The sequence below is a fragment of the Crassostrea angulata genome, chromosome 8 (assembly GCF_025612915.1).
Source record: "Crassostrea angulata isolate pt1a10 chromosome 8, ASM2561291v2, whole genome shotgun sequence".
Lineage (NCBI taxonomy): Eukaryota > Metazoa > Mollusca > Bivalvia > Ostreida > Ostreidae > Magallana > Magallana angulata.
Window position 1 is genome coordinate 19,795,461 of NC_069118.1, and position 18,216 is coordinate 19,813,676.

Sequence of the window (18,216 nt, forward strand, 5' to 3'; positions counted from 1 at the left end):
GCAAGTTCCATTTATGAATTTATGATCAGCAGCCAAAATTTAATTCATATCTAATAAGATGGCTTAATTGATGCATGCTTTAATTGAACAATTTTGTTTAGTAGGGTTTTTTTTTATATTTAAGCTAATTTACTGGTTTAAATGATTGAAGATTAATATATAACTAAGACTTAATGCACGGTTGAAATACAGACATTGAAATCCGTACTGTAGGCTGACATGATGTAGAACTCTTTTGTATTGAACATCAAAATAAAATCATCAATTATTTTGACGCCACATAATCTACTTGTATTCCGGTATAAATATACACAGTAATTCGCCTTGATCTAAAAGCTGGTTCATGTCTCTTTGTTGTTCAAGTAATCAACTGAACAAAATTGATGACGTTTATGTAAACATGTCAAGCTAAAAACAAGTTTAAAACTAGTACAGTTTAATGAATAAATGACAGCTTTTATTCTTTTAATATTTATTCATTATTAACCGTTTTTACGTTGTTCAATTCAAACGCGGTGTACACAAAACAAAACCACGATGCTGCTAACTTTTCTAATACGTATACACGCCGATCTTGATTCAACACATTTGGATTCAATATTAAATGTTAAAAATGACCAGAATCAAAGGGTAACACCATTCAGAGTTCTTTTTACAGCTAAATAATTGTGCTGTATTCGTGATGTTTAAAAAAAAATAAATTCATGTTCGTCTAAATTTGGAGTTACCAGTCAAATAAATGATGGCAGACAATTTCTACTTGTTGACATCTGTTGACAATATCCACAACCAAGCTGAGAATTTTTGCAGCACTGTAAAGACTGACTATGAAAATATCAACGAATTTAAACGTTCATAAAACGATCCATCTATTTTTAAAAAAAATATTTACGTAAAGTTATTTTATCATGATATAAATTTGATATCAAATGAAACAGCATAGTAAATGCCACTTAGAATGACACTTATTGTGGTCCCCTGAATGGACAATCACGTCATATGTGTTGGCGATTCTCCTGAATGGAGGTCACAAACCAATTTCAATATAACAAGGGCACACGCTTATTTGAAGTGAAAATTTAAATGAGAATTAAATTTAAAATTTTATTTAGTTGATTCTGAAAAGTGCTGCTCTCTCTCTCTCTCTCTCTCTCTCTCTCTCTCTCTCTCTCTCTCTCTCTCTCTCTCTCTCTCTCTCTCTCTCTAACATATGAAATAAAAGTATTATTCTTCTCATCAAAGGTTCAGAAATCTTCAAGAAGGTCTTAGGTACAGAAACATGTTGTAATTCAGCAATGCACAATAAATTATTTTTGCTAGCGCACCATTACTCTAGCGACTATAGCTATGTTAATCTATATTTCTGGGATAGGTATCTCGACAGGGAAACTATTGTAGATGACAATTTAGTTTTGTCATAAAAAATAGATATGATCCAAATTTAGAAGTTTCCTAAGTCATAGTTTAACCAGAAGTACAAGAAAAACTTCTTTCATCTAATGTCAAGATTGTAGAGATCAGTTGGGAAAACTTTGAAGGGGCATGGTCAAGATTCTGATAAGATTTTGATCAAATTGTGTTTCCGATTTTAATCTTTACAATGTTAAAATAAGGCATTTTTAATAGGCAACCAAAATTTGAGTGTAATTCGTTGAATTATAAGCAAGTTACAGAGCTTAAAATTCTTTGCTCTGGAAACAAAGCGTTTGTTACATTTTGAATGTTGAAGCGAAAATTCCAATTAAGACATAATTGAATATGATTTTGTATTGGTATGTATATATTGAACCTTTGTAAACAAAAACAACAAATTGTGAGCCCTGTATTTTGCTTATAACTCCAAGAATGACTTTCAAATTGAATTTGATCCTTAGAGATGTATTTCTAAAGCATTGTAAATAATAAAAACAGAAAAAAAGAATTTGACCAAAATCGTGACCTCGTTCCTTTGATTAGTTTCTTTTCAGTAATACAACCTAAGTAGATAATTCCGGGAAGCCCAGAACCCCCTCCCCCTTCCGAAGAAAAATCCCCAGCATGTGGAAAAGACCAGAAGCAATTATTACAATTCAATACCACACTGATATAATATCTTTTTTTTTTCATTTTTCCATTTTGACGAAAAAGCCCGTTTAAAAAAAACCCAGAGATTTAAGAGGAACAACAAAGATCATTCTTACTTGTCAATTTTGCTTGCGTCTATTATATAGACGTATAAAAACAAGCAAAGAAATGACTTTCACGCGGGAAAAATTACGCCGATTCACAAACTAAAGCAAAAAGCATTGACTGTGTAATCAGGCCAAAAAACCTTATGCGTATAAGAATGGCTGAAACGCAAGCTCACTTATCTTTTTTTTAAAACCATAGGCTTTAAATTATTCAAAATTATTCCAGAGTCCCTTGTTACACTTTTAAAATTTTGGTTTATTCAAAATTTTTCAATATTACCTAGTTATACCTAAAATACTTCAAGTTTTTTTTTTATATTAAATTTTGGTTTGGTTTATAAACGGCTTAATAAGAAAAACATTTTAAAATGATCTTCATACCTATGATGAAGCGTTCAAGTGAGCTTTTCTGATCAAAATTTGTCCGTTGTCTGTCGTTGTAGTTGTAAACCTTTTACATTTTTACTTTCTCTTCTAGAATCACTGGACCAGTTTTAATCAAACTTAGCGCAAAACATCTTTGGGAGACAAATTTTAGGTTTGTGCAAATGAAAAAAATGAAATAAAAGGAAATTTTTTTTTAGAATTTTTGAATATTTGTTAGTATTTTTCATTAATCGTCTCAAAAACGTTTTAGCTAAAAAGGCTGAAAGTTGTTTGGAGGCATTCTCTGTGTAGATTTAGAGTGGATTTAATTTTGAACAAATCGTTATCCCCGGGAATAGGGGCCACAATGATGGGGGTCAACCTTTTACATAGGAATATACAATGTCTAAAGAAATCTTTTTCTTAAAATCCAATTGGCCAATAAAGCTGTAACCTCAGGTGGTGCAGATTAATGTTTAATCAAATCATGGTCCAGCAGCCACAATGTGTGTCGAATTTTTACATTGAAATTATAGAGAAAAATGTTTCAAAAATTAATTTCTCAAAAAAAAATCTGGCCACAAAATTTGTAACATGTGTGGAACCATCCTCAGGAATTAATAATTTCAAGTTAGTTCAAACCTTGGTCTATAGGGATAGGTGGGGCCACAATGGCGGGGGCGAATTTTATATCGAAAACCTTGTATGTATAGAAAATATTTAAAATCGTCTACTCAAATATCGATGGCCAGACAATCCGTAACTCAGGTAATGTAAAATTCACTTTTTTTTTCAAATCATGATGCCTGGGGGTAGGTTTTGGCTACCATAAAGGGTCAAATTTCTACAGCAAATATTGAACAGATCTTCCTCTCATAAACCAATTAGACAGAATGTCTGTGACTTGTGTGAAAGCATCCTCCTGTGATGATATTTAAGTTTGTTGATATCATGATCCCAGGGCTATGGTGAAGTCACAATAAGGGTCGAGTTTTTACATAGATATATAGTCAGAACTGTGTTTAAAATCTTTTCAAAAACCAATTAGCGAGAATGTAGGTGGTGGAAAGTCGAGAGTGGAATCGTCAAAAGGTGATTACTCGTAGTTTCAAATTTGTTCAAATCACGATCCCTGGGCGGGGCTACAAAGAGGGGTGGATGGAAGTTTTACATTGGAATCAATAGAATTATTTTTTATATCTTATTCTCAATACCTGAAACAATTATAGGAACTCAATGTTAAACTTCGCGGATATGGGCTTGCGGTAATGCCAAACGTAATGGTAATGTATTGCAATGCATTACATGTTTTCAAAGTAATGCTAGTAATGTGTATTCCCACAAATTTAGCATTACAAGTAATGGTTACCGTAATATAATGCATTGCTTTCAAAAATTCAGTGTAATGCCGGCATAACAAGGCATTATTTTTTCATTGCCATGATTATTTATGCATGTTCATTCTTGAAATCATGATGAATTGTATACCTGAAATTGTATTTAATTGTAATTTTTTTTAAAGAAGAAAAAAAAATTCTTAAAATTCAAATGTTTGAATTGTGTTATTTATTATTTCAAATCCTTTTTTAAATTGTCAATATTATAAGCTATAACAACACAATTTAATGGCATTTTCAGAGTGTTGTTATTGAGAGTTTGAAATCGTTTGGAAAGTTTACTCCAATTAGTTGTGCATTCAACTGATTCTTTACAGTAAAGAATGTGTCAACAACACAAAATGCCCTCAGGATATATATTAAGTATCAAAACAATTTATTGTTTTAAGAAGTGCTAAACACCCCAATATCCTTCTATTGACAGCGTTCAAATAAAATAGAGGATAGACATGCACTTTTAAAAGCAAAAATAAATACAATGTCTCTCTGTAGGCTTAAAATCACTTCTACTATTTGCCCATTTGAAAATAATTACTATTGCATATTAAGTATTTAAGTTTGTACTGGTAGGGAATACAAGAATCGTTTGTTTTTCTTTATATAATTGCCTGAACACTTAATATATTCTAAGATTATGATTTCCAAACAGAATCTTTCAGTCTTAGCATAAACTGCTTCTGTAGAACGTTTATTCAATACAGCTAGAAAGATTTCAACCCGACAAGATAAAACTTTGATGATCATAAAGTCCAACTGTAATCTTGAATTATTCATTAAATTTACACCCGATAACATGAACCTGTAAATATAAACAAGAGGCCCATGGGGCCACATCGCTCACCTGAGCAACAATGGGCGTTCAAAAGATATTGTGCCATATGGCCCTCGGTAGAATAACAAAAAAAATATTGTAAAGTATTCGAATTTTACACTTATTTTTGCATATACGTAATCTTTGACATTGTACCTTCATGAAATAATGTTTTTACACAGAATAAGAAAATCTACGCAAGGTATAGAACTAGATATTTGGTAAGAGTACACTGTTATATAACTTCTAATTCCCTGTATTTTCGTTCTGCCCCCTCCCCTACTCAATAAAACGATCAAAATATATGAGAGCTACTTACTAGTTATTGTTTTTTTTTAAATATAATAGTTATTGTATTTTATCAAAAAAATCCTACATGTATATATGTGAAGAAGAAAATTGCACATCAATGCGCTCAATTTCTCAAATTAAAAATATTCAACAATTTAATTTGTCTTCTCCGTTATAATTAAATGACTGTTGTTTACCTCGCGTAAACTCGTGACTTTTATAACTTTATTCACACTTGACTGATGAATACACTGGAATGAAAATGTTGTCACGTGACATGTTAAAGAGCTATAAAAATCAATGGAACCGTATTGACAGGCACATCACTCTAATTTACTATGGCCCACCCATTATTTTCATTTTTATTCAAAAATAACAAATGGCTACAAACCAGGATAATTTTCCGCTGTAATATTTTCTAAGGAATAGCGATAATTCTTTTATCCCCGCAACAGAAATGTGTCAGAACTATGGAAACTTTTTTAACGATGTCGTTTTTATTTACTCACATTTCACATTATTCATTGTATAAAGAGGGGGCCCCAGAGAGTAGTTATATACAGCATATCATTCTTTATTTTTTTGTGTACAAGTATTTAACATACTCTAATTCATATAGAATTTCTAATGATCAACCAAAATTTCCGCGTCAATCGTAGAGTTATAAACAAGATGAGCTCAAAAATAGAAATGTGAGCAAATCTCTGCATCTTGCTTATAATTCGAAGCTTAACACTCAAATATGGTTAGTAAATAGAAATTGTAAACAATTAAACGCAAGAAACATGCACTATATCAAAAAAAGAACACAATTTATTTTTCAAAATGAATCATATACATGTATATACCACCATATTTCCGTCAGCGATATTAAACTCTATTTGTTGCAACCACTATTGAAATAAAACCACTATTGAAATAAATTATTTCAATATTGGTTGGGAATGTATTTCATTAGAAAAATCACCTTACAACCACTATTGAAATAAATTTAAGTTATTTAAATAGTGGTTGGGGACTTATTTCATTAGAAAAATCACTTTGCAACCACTGTTGAAATACAACCACTATTGAAGTTATGATTTTAATAGAGGTTGCGGATGTATTTCATGATAAAAACTTTTTTACTGACACCATTAAAGTTCAACTACTATTAAATTTATTGTTTTTATCGTTGATGGGAATGAATTACTTTATAAAATAATATAACTATGTAATCACTATTGTAACACATTTGGTAAGAAAGAAGTTGTAAATCATATTTGCAAACTATTTTGAAATGCAAGTAATCTAACGAATAATATCAAATACACAATTATGTTACAAGTTTCACTGCTGTGTAGAAGTAAATAACCAATTCTTGCAGATAAACATGCATATACATTTGTTTTTATCTAACAACTAATTCAAATACACAATTAAGGTACTAAAGACTTGCATATTTTACGGTAATAGTAATCGATATGTGATATAAATGTACTAATTTTAGGATGTTCACTGTTGTGCAGAAATAACCAATCCTCGCAGATAAACATATGAAATTGTGTTTATATCTTTTCTTTACCTTTCTCTTTCTAGAGATATATCATGTTTTATGGAAATTGTAAATTATTTGTACTAGAAGACAACGTTGTAAATTGCCAGAACTTCTATTCAAAACCCCTGCATATTAAAAAATAATTTATAGCTTAAATATCATTATACATCTATGTAATAATGAACATCTCTATTAACATAGATATTTTCAATAATGGTTGAGGATGTACTTCATTAAGACCAATATTGAATGAAATAAATTATTTCAATAGTGGTTGGGTATACGTTTCATTATAACCACTATTGAAATAAATTATTTCAATAGTGGTTAGGTTTGCATTTCATAACAACCACTATTGAAATAGTTTATTTCAATTGTGGTTAAGGATGCGGTTCATTACAACCATTATCGAAATAAAATAGTTCAATTGTGGTAGGATGTTATTTTAATGCCTATTATTCCGACTGTGCATAACACTTTCGGTTCCAGATGACAGATGGTATGGGAAACATGACCATATAGAGGTAAATCAAAGAACGTAAATGTTATAATCAAAATTGAATTCATCATCTCATAAGACATACTTCTTTTCTTAAGAAACTCCCCTAGCAGAAAGGAAAGTGTTACAAACAGACATACTTTATTTCAATAGTGGTTGAAATGAAAGGTATCCCCAACCACTATTGAAATAAATTATTTCAATAGTGGTTGAAATGAATTGCATCCTTAACCACTATTGAAATAATATATTTCAATAGTGGTCGTAGTGAACTACACCCCCAACCGCTATTGAAATAATTTATATTAATAGTCATATTAATTTTATAATAATAATCATCAATAAGAAATTATTCAATACACAGGGGGTTTGAATAGAAGTTTTGGCAATTTACAAGATGTTCACTATTGTGCAAATAATATACAATATCATAGGACATGATATGTTTCTAGAAAGAGAAATGTAAAGAAAAAAATATAAATTGTCAAAGAAATATTAATAAAGAAAGTCATTCTAAGCTACGATTGAAAAAATAATTTTAATAGTAGTTGTACTTCAACAGTGTCTGTAAATTGATATTCAAAATGGAATACATCCCGGAACACTATTTGAATATATTATTTCAATAGTGGTTGTATTTCAATAGTGGTTGCAAAGTGATTCTTCAAATGAAATACATTCTCAACCACTATTGAAATAATTTATTTCAATAGTGGCTTTATTTCAATAGTGGTTGCAACAATCAACCACTATATATTGAAACACTTTATTTCAATAGTGGTTGAAATGAAAGGTATTCCCAACCACTATTGAAATAAATTATTTCAATAGTGGTTGAAATGAATCGCATCCTTAACCACTATTGAAAAAATATATTTCAATAGTGGTCGTAGTCAAGTACACCCCCAACCCCTATTGAAAAAAATATATTAATAGTGATATTTATAATAATATTTATCAATAAATAATTATTCAATATACAGGGAGTTTAAATAGAAGCTCCGGCAATTTACAAGATGTTCACAAAAATATCATAGGACATGATATGTTTGTAGAAAGAGAAATCTAAAGAAAAAATAAAAAATTTCAAAGAAATATGATAAAGAAATTCATTCTAAGCTACGATTGAAAAAATAATTTTAATTGTAGTAACTGTTGTACTTCAACAGTGTCAGTAAATTGATTTTCAAAATGGAATACATCCCTGAACACTATTTAAATATTTTATTTTAATAGTGGTTGTATTTCAATAGTGGTTGTAAAGTAATTCTTCAAATGAAATACATTCCCAACCAGTATTGAAATAATTTATTTCAGTAGTGGTTTTATTTCAATAGTGGTTGCAAAGTGATTTTTCTAATGAAATGCATTCCCAACCAGTATTGAAATAATTTATTTCAATAGTGGTTTTATTTCAATAGTGGTTGCAACAATCAACCACTATATATTGAAACACTTTATTTCAATAGTGGTTGAAATGAAAGGTATTCCCAACCACTATTGAAATAAATTATTTCAATAGTGGTTGAAATGAATCGCATCCTTAACCACTATTGAAATAATATATTTCAATAGTGGTCGTAGTCAAGTACACCCCCAACCCCTATTGAAAAAAATATATTAATAGTGATATTTATAATAATATTTATCAATAAATAATTATTCAATATACAGGGAGTTTAAATAGAAGCTCCGGCAATTTACAAGATGTTCACAAAAATATCATAGGACATGATATGTTTGTAGAAAGAGAAATCTAAAGAAAAAATAAAAAATTTCAAAGAAATATGATAAAGAAATTCATTCTAAGCTACGATTGAAAAAATAATTTTAATTGTAGTAACTGTTGTACTTCAACAGTGTCAGTAAATTGATTTTCAAAATGGAATACATCCCTGAACACTATTTAAATATTTTATTTTAATAGTGGTTGTATTTCAATAGTGGTTGTAAAGTAATTCTTCAAATGAAATACATTCCCAACCAGTATTGAAATAATTTATTTCAGTAGTGGTTTTATTTCAATAGTGGTTGCAAAGTGATTTTTCTAATGAAATGCATTCCCAACCAGTATTGAAATAATTTATTTCAATAGTGGTTTTATTTCAATAGTGGTCGCAACATAGCCAGCTAGGTGACATTAAACAGTCGGGATTTGACATGGCAATCAACTCTTTAAATACCCAAACAGAGGTTTAAAATACCTTGTGAACCAGCGCAGAATGTTTTAATGTAATATTTCAATAAAAAAAAAGATCTAGAATTACATGATGCATATCTCTCTTTAGATTATAAATGACAAATGAAAATGTATGATATTGTTTTACTATGACAAAAAAATCTAAATTCAATAGAATTATGTATTCTTATCCAACGTTGACAATGGTTAATTATTTCGTGCTCTATCGAAAACTTTGCTACACTGAAAACACTAAATCCCAGACTTTCGCGATTTAACTGCTATTTTGTTTCCGACATTTAACATTAGAGAAAGCATTAAAGGAGGGTTGATAGTTAACAAAATATCTAATGCGTTTCCTTTAAACTTTTAAACATGATATTCTTGGCCATAAACTAAATTTTTGTAAGGAGAATATTCTAATATATTAGCTGTAATATTTAAGCATTATCTTATACTCCATAGAAGTCTATGTCAAAAAACGATAAAGTTATCCCTAAAACTACCACCATGCAGACATATTTTTTAAATGTGATAGTAAATGCTTTATTGCATTATTCTTTTTTTTTGTCTGAATATTTCCGGATTGATATTGCCACTGATTAGCTTAATTTCAAACAGAGAGGTAAAAGTCTTACCACTTTGGTTATATTTAAATTATTACGCAGTGACACTGTTAAAACATTGAAAGTCGTGTAATCTGATTCACCCCTGTGAATATGTTCAGAATGTTTTCTTTTTCGTTGTCATCAAGTATGTAATGAATCCAGAGGTGCTCGAATGAAAGTTCACGAGACTTTCCCGAGATTCGTTAAGTTCCTGTGAAATTTCGAGCGGAAGTACATGCATGTGTGTTCGGATAATATTCTCTAAATACGTAAGTACTGGTCGTTTTTCATATCATATTTTACTTTGATTTATGTTAAAACATAGAAATGTATTAAGATATATGTCTTCCCTCATCATTAAGCGGTTACTTAAACTAAACTATGATATTCAAAACAGAGTTATTGTTTGTGTTCAACCACTCTACACGTGGTTGAAAATATAAACATTGGGTTGCTTAATAAAATCATAGCCATGTTTGATGCCTTAAGGTGCATTACCATGCTTTTTAAAAAATGAATGGGTGTCCTGTTTTGAATTAAAACTAAGTATATCGAGCAATTTCAAGGAACATTCTGCATAAAATATTGTTATATTCAGTAGTATATTCTCACTATATATCTGTATATAGACGAAAAGTCAATATTTGTAATATTATATCGTCCGAAAAATATTGACCTGTCAATATATTGTTAATATTGACTGACTTGGAACAATATCTAAAGAATGCTCCCTCTGTTTCAATTAATCGCTTCTTTGTTAATTTGTTGATTCGTAAACGATGACGGTAATAACTCTTCACGACTCCAAAACAAGGTGGCGTCATAATAGATAGTCAGTCAAGGCAAGTAAACAACGGACAAGCAATGTAACGGTTTGCTATCATAATGGATATAAGGATTTGCAAAGTACTTAGAGTTCAATCATGTAGAACATCGGTATGTTAATTGTTACGGGCAGCGAAATATCACCGGTGACAGTTTAATACTGAGGATATTTTGGAAATGAACTTTGCACAAAATTGAATTCGTGAATTCTTTGTTAAGCTGAGAAAATTCCGGCGATCTGTTTTCAAATAATATCTTCAATTTTGGTGTTTTTTTATCATATAACAAAACAAATGTTGACTGTGTTTTCGGGCACCATTGGTTATATTAGATCCTTGGCACGAACATATTACCCTCCGCTTTGCGTCGGGCAATATTTCATCCCTCGGGGGCTAACATAATGTTGTCCTAAACCCCAGTCAATATTTGTATAGTATAGTCTGCTTCACTATTGATGCTAATACTAGGTCAGGCGCGGATCGAATATTAATCCTCAGGGGGAGGGAGTCGCTGCTAAGCATGTTAATTGTTGCAAGAGGAGAAAAAAATATTTTTTCTATTGTCACATTTATTACTAGAACTCATTTTATTCATCATTTAATGGAAATAAAGTTTAAAATCAATAAACGTCTAGATTTTATATTTGACTACAAGTAGCTAGATTCTAGGAATTATACTTTAAACACTAGGCACGATTTAATGGAAATAAAGTTTAAAATCAATAAACGTCTAGATTTTATATTTGACTACAAGTAGCTCGATTCTAGGAATTATACTTTAAACACTAGGCACGATTTTTCCTGCGAAACTACAAAACCACGAGGTCGAAATTTAAATGACAATAACATTCGCAGCGGTGTGATTTATTAGATAGCAGCGGCTATTAGATAGTTGACTGCTTTATGACACCATGTACCTGTATGTTTACACCCTAATCTATTAAGAGTTTGTTAATGAAAGAATAAGTTAGATCAGGACGAAAAAGTAAATACATGAAAACATTGATTCAACCATAATGTCATTTATTCTTTTTTTCCCCTTTTTTCTTTGCAATTTAAATTAATTTTATTAACTATCATGCAGACATAAAGTTTGTAATCTGATTTACACTGCCGTAGCAAACAGGGTGAATATTAATGTTTGTTGATATCATATCTCCAGATAACATATCAGTTAATAAAGTTATCTAATAACAAATGGTGCACATACCGTTTCACTATGGTTGGGCTGAAGTTTATACTCATTTGGATACTTGTAACTAAGGTAAGAAATAACTATAAACATAGAATTTTTTGCATTTGCATGTACAGTATGTAAATTTCGTATTTTGTGCTACATCTTTAATTTTTTTTTAACATGCCTCATTTGAATATTTCCTTACTATCCCATGATTAAATTATATTTGATAGTAGACAACATTCTTAATCACACTACTAAGTAAAAAAAAAGTACTGACATTCCATTCTTTACTGATAAACTTAGGCATCTTTTGACAATGACTGACATTACTGATAAACTTAGAAAAGTAATGGCGTTTTTTTTACGGTACTGGGAAACTAAGAAAAGTACTGACAAATTTAGACAGTTCTGATAAACTTAGAAAAGTACTGACACTTTTTACTGACGGTACTGGAAAAAACTTATTAATAACATATTCCTTGAAAGAAAATGTCAATTCTATATGTAATTTTATAAGTGAAGGAAAAATTGAGCTAAGTACTAATAAGTTCTTACTCTTACTGAATGAAATTTTACCCGATCTTTTTTCTTTTATATAATTTTTCACCATTAATTAAATAAGGTACCTAGATACAGTGAAAAGTTTATATAAACTGATATTAATTTCAAAGTATTAACTGGGTTTGTTATATTTAATATGTTTAATGTTAACAAAACATTATGATACGAAAAATTGTCATAATAAAAAAAATCTAATATGGGACTTTCTTGTTAAACATAAAACTGTGTCATACAATTAATAAGGGGGTGGAATTGGAGGTGGATGTTGGATGCGAATGACTCAGAATGCCACGGTTTTTTTTAGTCGTAAAACATCTTAATGTTTTAATTCAATATGGTTTGCCATATGCAGATAATCACATGTAAGAAAACAATTTGTATATAAAATGTGATGCGGGATACAATGTAAGGCTATATAACCGGTAGTAAGACCTACCGCGCTAAAAAAAAAGATCAACTATAACAAGGTGTATGATGACATGGTAAAGAAGTCGTGTTAACTTTATACTAACATTTGTACAGTTTGTCGGACAAGAGAGAGAGAGAGAGAGAGAGAGAGAGAGAGAGAGAGAGAGAGAGAGAGAGAGAGAGAGAGAGAGAGAGAGAGATTTTGTGTTGATTTTGAATTAAATTTTCTTATAGTTTACACGGGAATCTATTTCCTGATAAGTTAACTTGCAGTCCTAATTTCATTACCAATTCTTTATCATTCCGCGGCCCTGGTAAGACATAAAAATGTGCAAATGTAGTACTAGTGTTTTCTATATGTATGAGCTTAAATAGACTTCAGAGAGAGATAGAGGGGGAGAGAGAAAGAGAGAGAGGAGAGAGAGAGAAAGAGAGAGAGAGGAGAGAGAGAGAGAGTTTGCATTGATTTTGAATTAAAAGTTACTAATAGTCTACCCGGAAATTGATTTCTCAATAAGTTGACATGCAATCCGAATTAATTTTCTTTACTTACGAGGGTGAATAAAAAAATACGAAGACTTTTGTCATAGCTATGTTAGTTAACGTCAAATCATTACTAAATTTGAGATACATAATTTAGTCATAGTTTTAAACATTAGCAAGAAAAAAGTTAATATTTTCCCTTATTTCTAAGAGTTGTTTAGAATCTTATAATGCAAAAATGAGGCCACGGTGCACGGGCAAAGTTTGTATTATGTTAACAATAAAACAAAATAATGTTGAAAGAAATATCTCTATAAATTGGGCTTAAAACCAAATAATTTTGAAACCTCAAATTTAGTACAGTCATGGTATTCTGTGTACCAAATAATGACGGGATATATTGTTTTGTTCAACAGATATTAGTAACTAAAGACAGATAGTCCTCTTTAGAATTGACTAAAAACATTGACGTCTGCGGACGTCACGGCGCAACGCAAAGTAAAAACAGAACTCATTTAACTTGGGGGAAAAGCCGACACAAACTTTGAAAATGTTTAATGGTGCAAAATATAAGTCAACTATTATTTGCAAGTTTGTGTTTAACTGAAATACATGTGTGTGTGTGTGTGTGGGGGGGGGGGGGGGGTAGTAATTGTATTTTGAAAATCAAAGAGTCCGAAAGAGAGTAGAATATTTAGTAAAAAAAAATAAATAAGTAACGTCAACCGAAGTTTAGGGTTATCCTTAATGTAAACAAAGAGATACGCAGACGTTGGAGAACTAATGTATGATTCTTGAACAAATGTGTGTAAATAGGATGTTTAGTGGCACAGTGCCATTTTGAATTGAAAGGTTTAAGACACAAGAGACTAAGCGTGATTAAAGATGGGGTATATTTATAAACTTTGCGTATTTTAGCTTGACGTCATGTTTTGAACGTTACCGTGCGCCGTGGTGACAAAACATGTTATTTATAAAAAGAGGTAACAAAGAGACCGTTTTATCAAATCGTCTTAAACTTTGAATATGAAAAAAAAATAAGTGTTGGTGAACATATTTATCTGTTAGATATGACTTTCACGAAAAATATGTGATAGAGAGACATATTGTCTTCGTATTTTTTGATTGACCCTCGTACAATGCAAAATTATTAAGATTAACTTAGAGCGGCTAATTTAATCTTTTATCCATCCATGTTTTATTTTACACCAGATCAAATAACCTGAAACACATGTTTAACAGTTTTTAAAGGAGAAGATGTTGACATATTTTTTTCACTCGGTCAGTGGTTATATAATAGGTACTTTACACAGCCCTTCTTGACAATTTGCAGTGCACGGTAGCGATATTTGGAACAATGAGGTGACAGACACATGTGCACATGTATATATACACACACTTCCTAAGATATGAATGGCCAGTAAGTGATTATACAATAGCTACTGTATTCAGCCCTTCTTGACAATTTGTTGCGCACGGTAGCGAGATTGGGAACAATAAGGTGACAGACACAGGTGTACTTGTATATACACACATCCTAAGATCTGAATGCTCGGTACTGATAAACAATAATGCAATATGTTGTTTTAACATCCCTTTATACTTTCCCCCCAGTTTTTCAAGTAAAAAAAACAGAATTTGAAAATTTCGATTTATCAGTTTTAAGAATTTCAAACATTAAAAGGAAGAGTTTTTAATTCGGAACATTATTCGACACAGTGATATTAAAACTTAATTGCTCTCTTATATTTCATCTTCTTTTTTCAAATAAAATTTAAATAAATGTACAATTTTTCTCTAATCTTAAACCCAAAACCATTGTTTCAAAATCATGCATGTGTGTATTTACGTTACCCGTTACTGGCTTTTGTGTTCAATCATGCATTATTCATTTATAAAATTGTATCTTTGCTTTAAATGTACCTGTATGAAGTCAATTTTATACAATGATGCCTATGAATTACTAAACTGGACAATGCACTATGCGAAAAAGTAAAAGTCTCATACAACCGGTCTAACCTTATTAATAATCACACTAACCTCGAAAGCGGTCTATCGGTATACAAGTCTAACTTGATTTGTGTCAATGTTGAGTCAGATGTTTAGATAAAAACTAGACTCCTCAAGTTTCAATGTGGATCGATAGAGTTTAGTTCTAGATTTGTATTATTTCACAAAGACAAATTAACTGATAAATACGTTCGGTCTCTGTCCCAAGCGCTTTGAGCTTACCGCGATCAAAAGTATAGGGAAACAAAGCGCATTAATTTACTAAAATGTAAAATGCGCGGACCCCAAAATTATTTCAAAAGAGTAAAAAAAAGTGTTGATGTCTTCCGGGGGTTGGGGTCTGAGCAATATTTATCATTCATGCAAATTTAAGATATTAGACTTTTCCGACGATTAAATGCTACATCAGTAATTGATGAAATGTATTTGACTGTATGTTACAAAATCGATTCGTAGTGTTAAAATATAGTTGGATATTCAAATATATTCAAACATACAGCAAAATAAGACAAAACGTTGAAGTGTGTATTTCCAACACACAAAAGAATTACAAATTCCAATAGAATATTGTCATGCATACAATTATTTAATAAAACTAGAAATGTAATTTCAACAGAATTATCTCGATCCTTTTCTAATTTTAATAGATTTGGAATCACAAAAACCTCTTTCATAAACAAACCCTCGTGGATGAACCTTTTCATTGGTTTTAATATTTATAAAATATTGTGTATCTGGCAGTCTTTTCAAATGTCTTTAACAAATCAACTTCTGATACATGTACTTTATGACATAATTCTGATTTTGTCTTTCACTTTGAAAGTCTAAAATAAAGTTATTCAATCGCCAGCTGTGTCTTTTCCTAAAATCTGGTTCTTTCTACATGTATATTACCTTAATAAAAAATGTCATCGTCTGAATCCTTGCCTGCTCAGAAGCATGGAATGGTTTAATATGATATGAGCATCTGTTTTCCAAGTTCACTGGTCCATGAAAAGGGGGTGTTTAGTTAGGCAATGGTGTCAAAACACTGTTGGAATTATACTCTGACCCAAATAAAATCAACCAGCTTGCTTCAAAAGCCTAATAAATCAATTTATTTTAGCAACATTCGCAATATGCATGTAGTTTTCAGAAAAGTGTTGTGTGAAATACACTCATGCCGACTTTCAAGTTGATGGGTCCTAAAATAGCTGAGATATACGTCATAGGCAAAAACCCATCGGGAGCCCTGGACCGGTATTTGTCCGAGTTTACATGCATTGAGCAAATACACAATTTGTATTGGCTTTTTTCAGAGTTAAATCCATACTGTTTGTTTCTCTCGTTGCGCCGTGACGTCGACGACGCTAACGTTTTTAGTCGATTTAAAGCCTTTAGTAACTTATTTCTATTAAACGAAAGAATTTATCTCGTCATTATTTTGTACATAAAATAGCAAGACAATACTTATTTTGACGTTACAATATTTTTTCGTTTTAAGTCCAGTTTATATAAATATTATTTTCGACATTATATGGTTTATTGTTGGCATAACAAAAGTTTTGAACGTGCGCCGCGACCTCATTTTTGCAGCATTAAATTTTCTAAATTATGTATACCAGAAACCAGTTTATATATATATATATATATATATATATATATATATATATATATATATATATATATATATATATATATATATATATATATAAATATATATATATATATATATATATATATATATATATATATATATATATATATATATATATATATATATATATATACTAGTAGTGCAAAAGTAAAAGTAAATCATTCGAATTATGTTAAAGGTTGCATTAGGGAAAATAACCTTCTTTATCCATGTTGATGAAGTAACGACCGATGGAAAAATCCATGGTGGTGCCTGCTGTCAGGGTGTATCTGGGACGAAGTGTACAAAACTGTGTAAACCGGTCCTCACTGTATGCCTCAAGTAATAAATCTATTTGATATAAGCTTAAATATTGTACTAAAACTTTTTTTTCGAAAAGTTTGATTTTCTTCATCATTGCATAAGTGACGACGAACAAGTGGTTTTATGATTAATTTCGTTACGTTTTATGATAGGACCAGAGATCATCCCTGTATAACCAGCTTTACCACGACTCTTGATATAAGACGAAAACAAGTGTTTTTTGGATCCAAAGTGGGCAATACAACAAACCCTCAATTTCTTGATGTCGATACCTGGGTAACGTGGTGAATTAATACTTGTCATTTTATATACATGCATTTTGATGATGCACTTGTAGCAAGACTATGTACATCACATACTTGAAACGTTTTGAAATATTAAACTATATATAACCATGTAACAAATATTTTCTTTGAAGAATAAATATACAGGCAAAATAGCAGTTAGCGTGAGAGATCAACAGACATCCTCTCTGCCCCTCATCTTCCAGACAGAGTTCTCTGAATACAATTTGAATATAGGACAAAATATATTGTCACAGAATTGGAAACAGCAGAAGCTAGCAGCCAACTATATTAGAGACAAAAACTCATTTGGGTGCATTTCTATTTACATTTAATGTATTTATACCAAATAGTCATACAGACTTCTATATGAATTTAATTTTTGGGAATGACTACAGAAATAACATTTGAATTTCCTGGATTCATCAAGGTAGCCCATGAACAACTACTAGTATTATGTTTTATGTTTAATATATTCAACTTTGATCACAAAAATCTTAGCGTTATTTCACTCCAGTGTTTGATTTATATCAGCTTCATCATAATTTTAAATTATGTATTCATGCATTAAGGTGGCTCGACACACCAATGCATTATTTGATGGATCAATGAAGAATTCTCTTTGAGAAATGATTATTCAAAAATGACACCTATATCGGCCTCTGATT

The 18,216-nt window shown here is 30.6% G+C and overlaps 1 protein-coding gene across 1 annotated transcript; it reads left to right on the forward strand.

The window, feature by feature from the left end:
• Positions 1-11,889: 11,889 nt before the first annotated feature.
• Positions 11,890-18,118, forward strand: LOC128159725 (uncharacterized). The gene is made up of 4 exons (XM_052822909.1): positions 11,890-11,947; positions 17,140-17,282; positions 17,417-17,540; positions 17,683-18,118. Exons 1-4 carry the CDS (start codon positions 11,903-11,905, stop codon positions 17,881-17,883), a joined length of 513 nt encoding a protein of 170 aa, XP_052678869.1. The 5' UTR covers positions 11,890-11,902; the 3' UTR covers positions 17,884-18,118.
• The last annotated feature ends 98 nt before the right edge of the window (positions 18,119-18,216 follow it).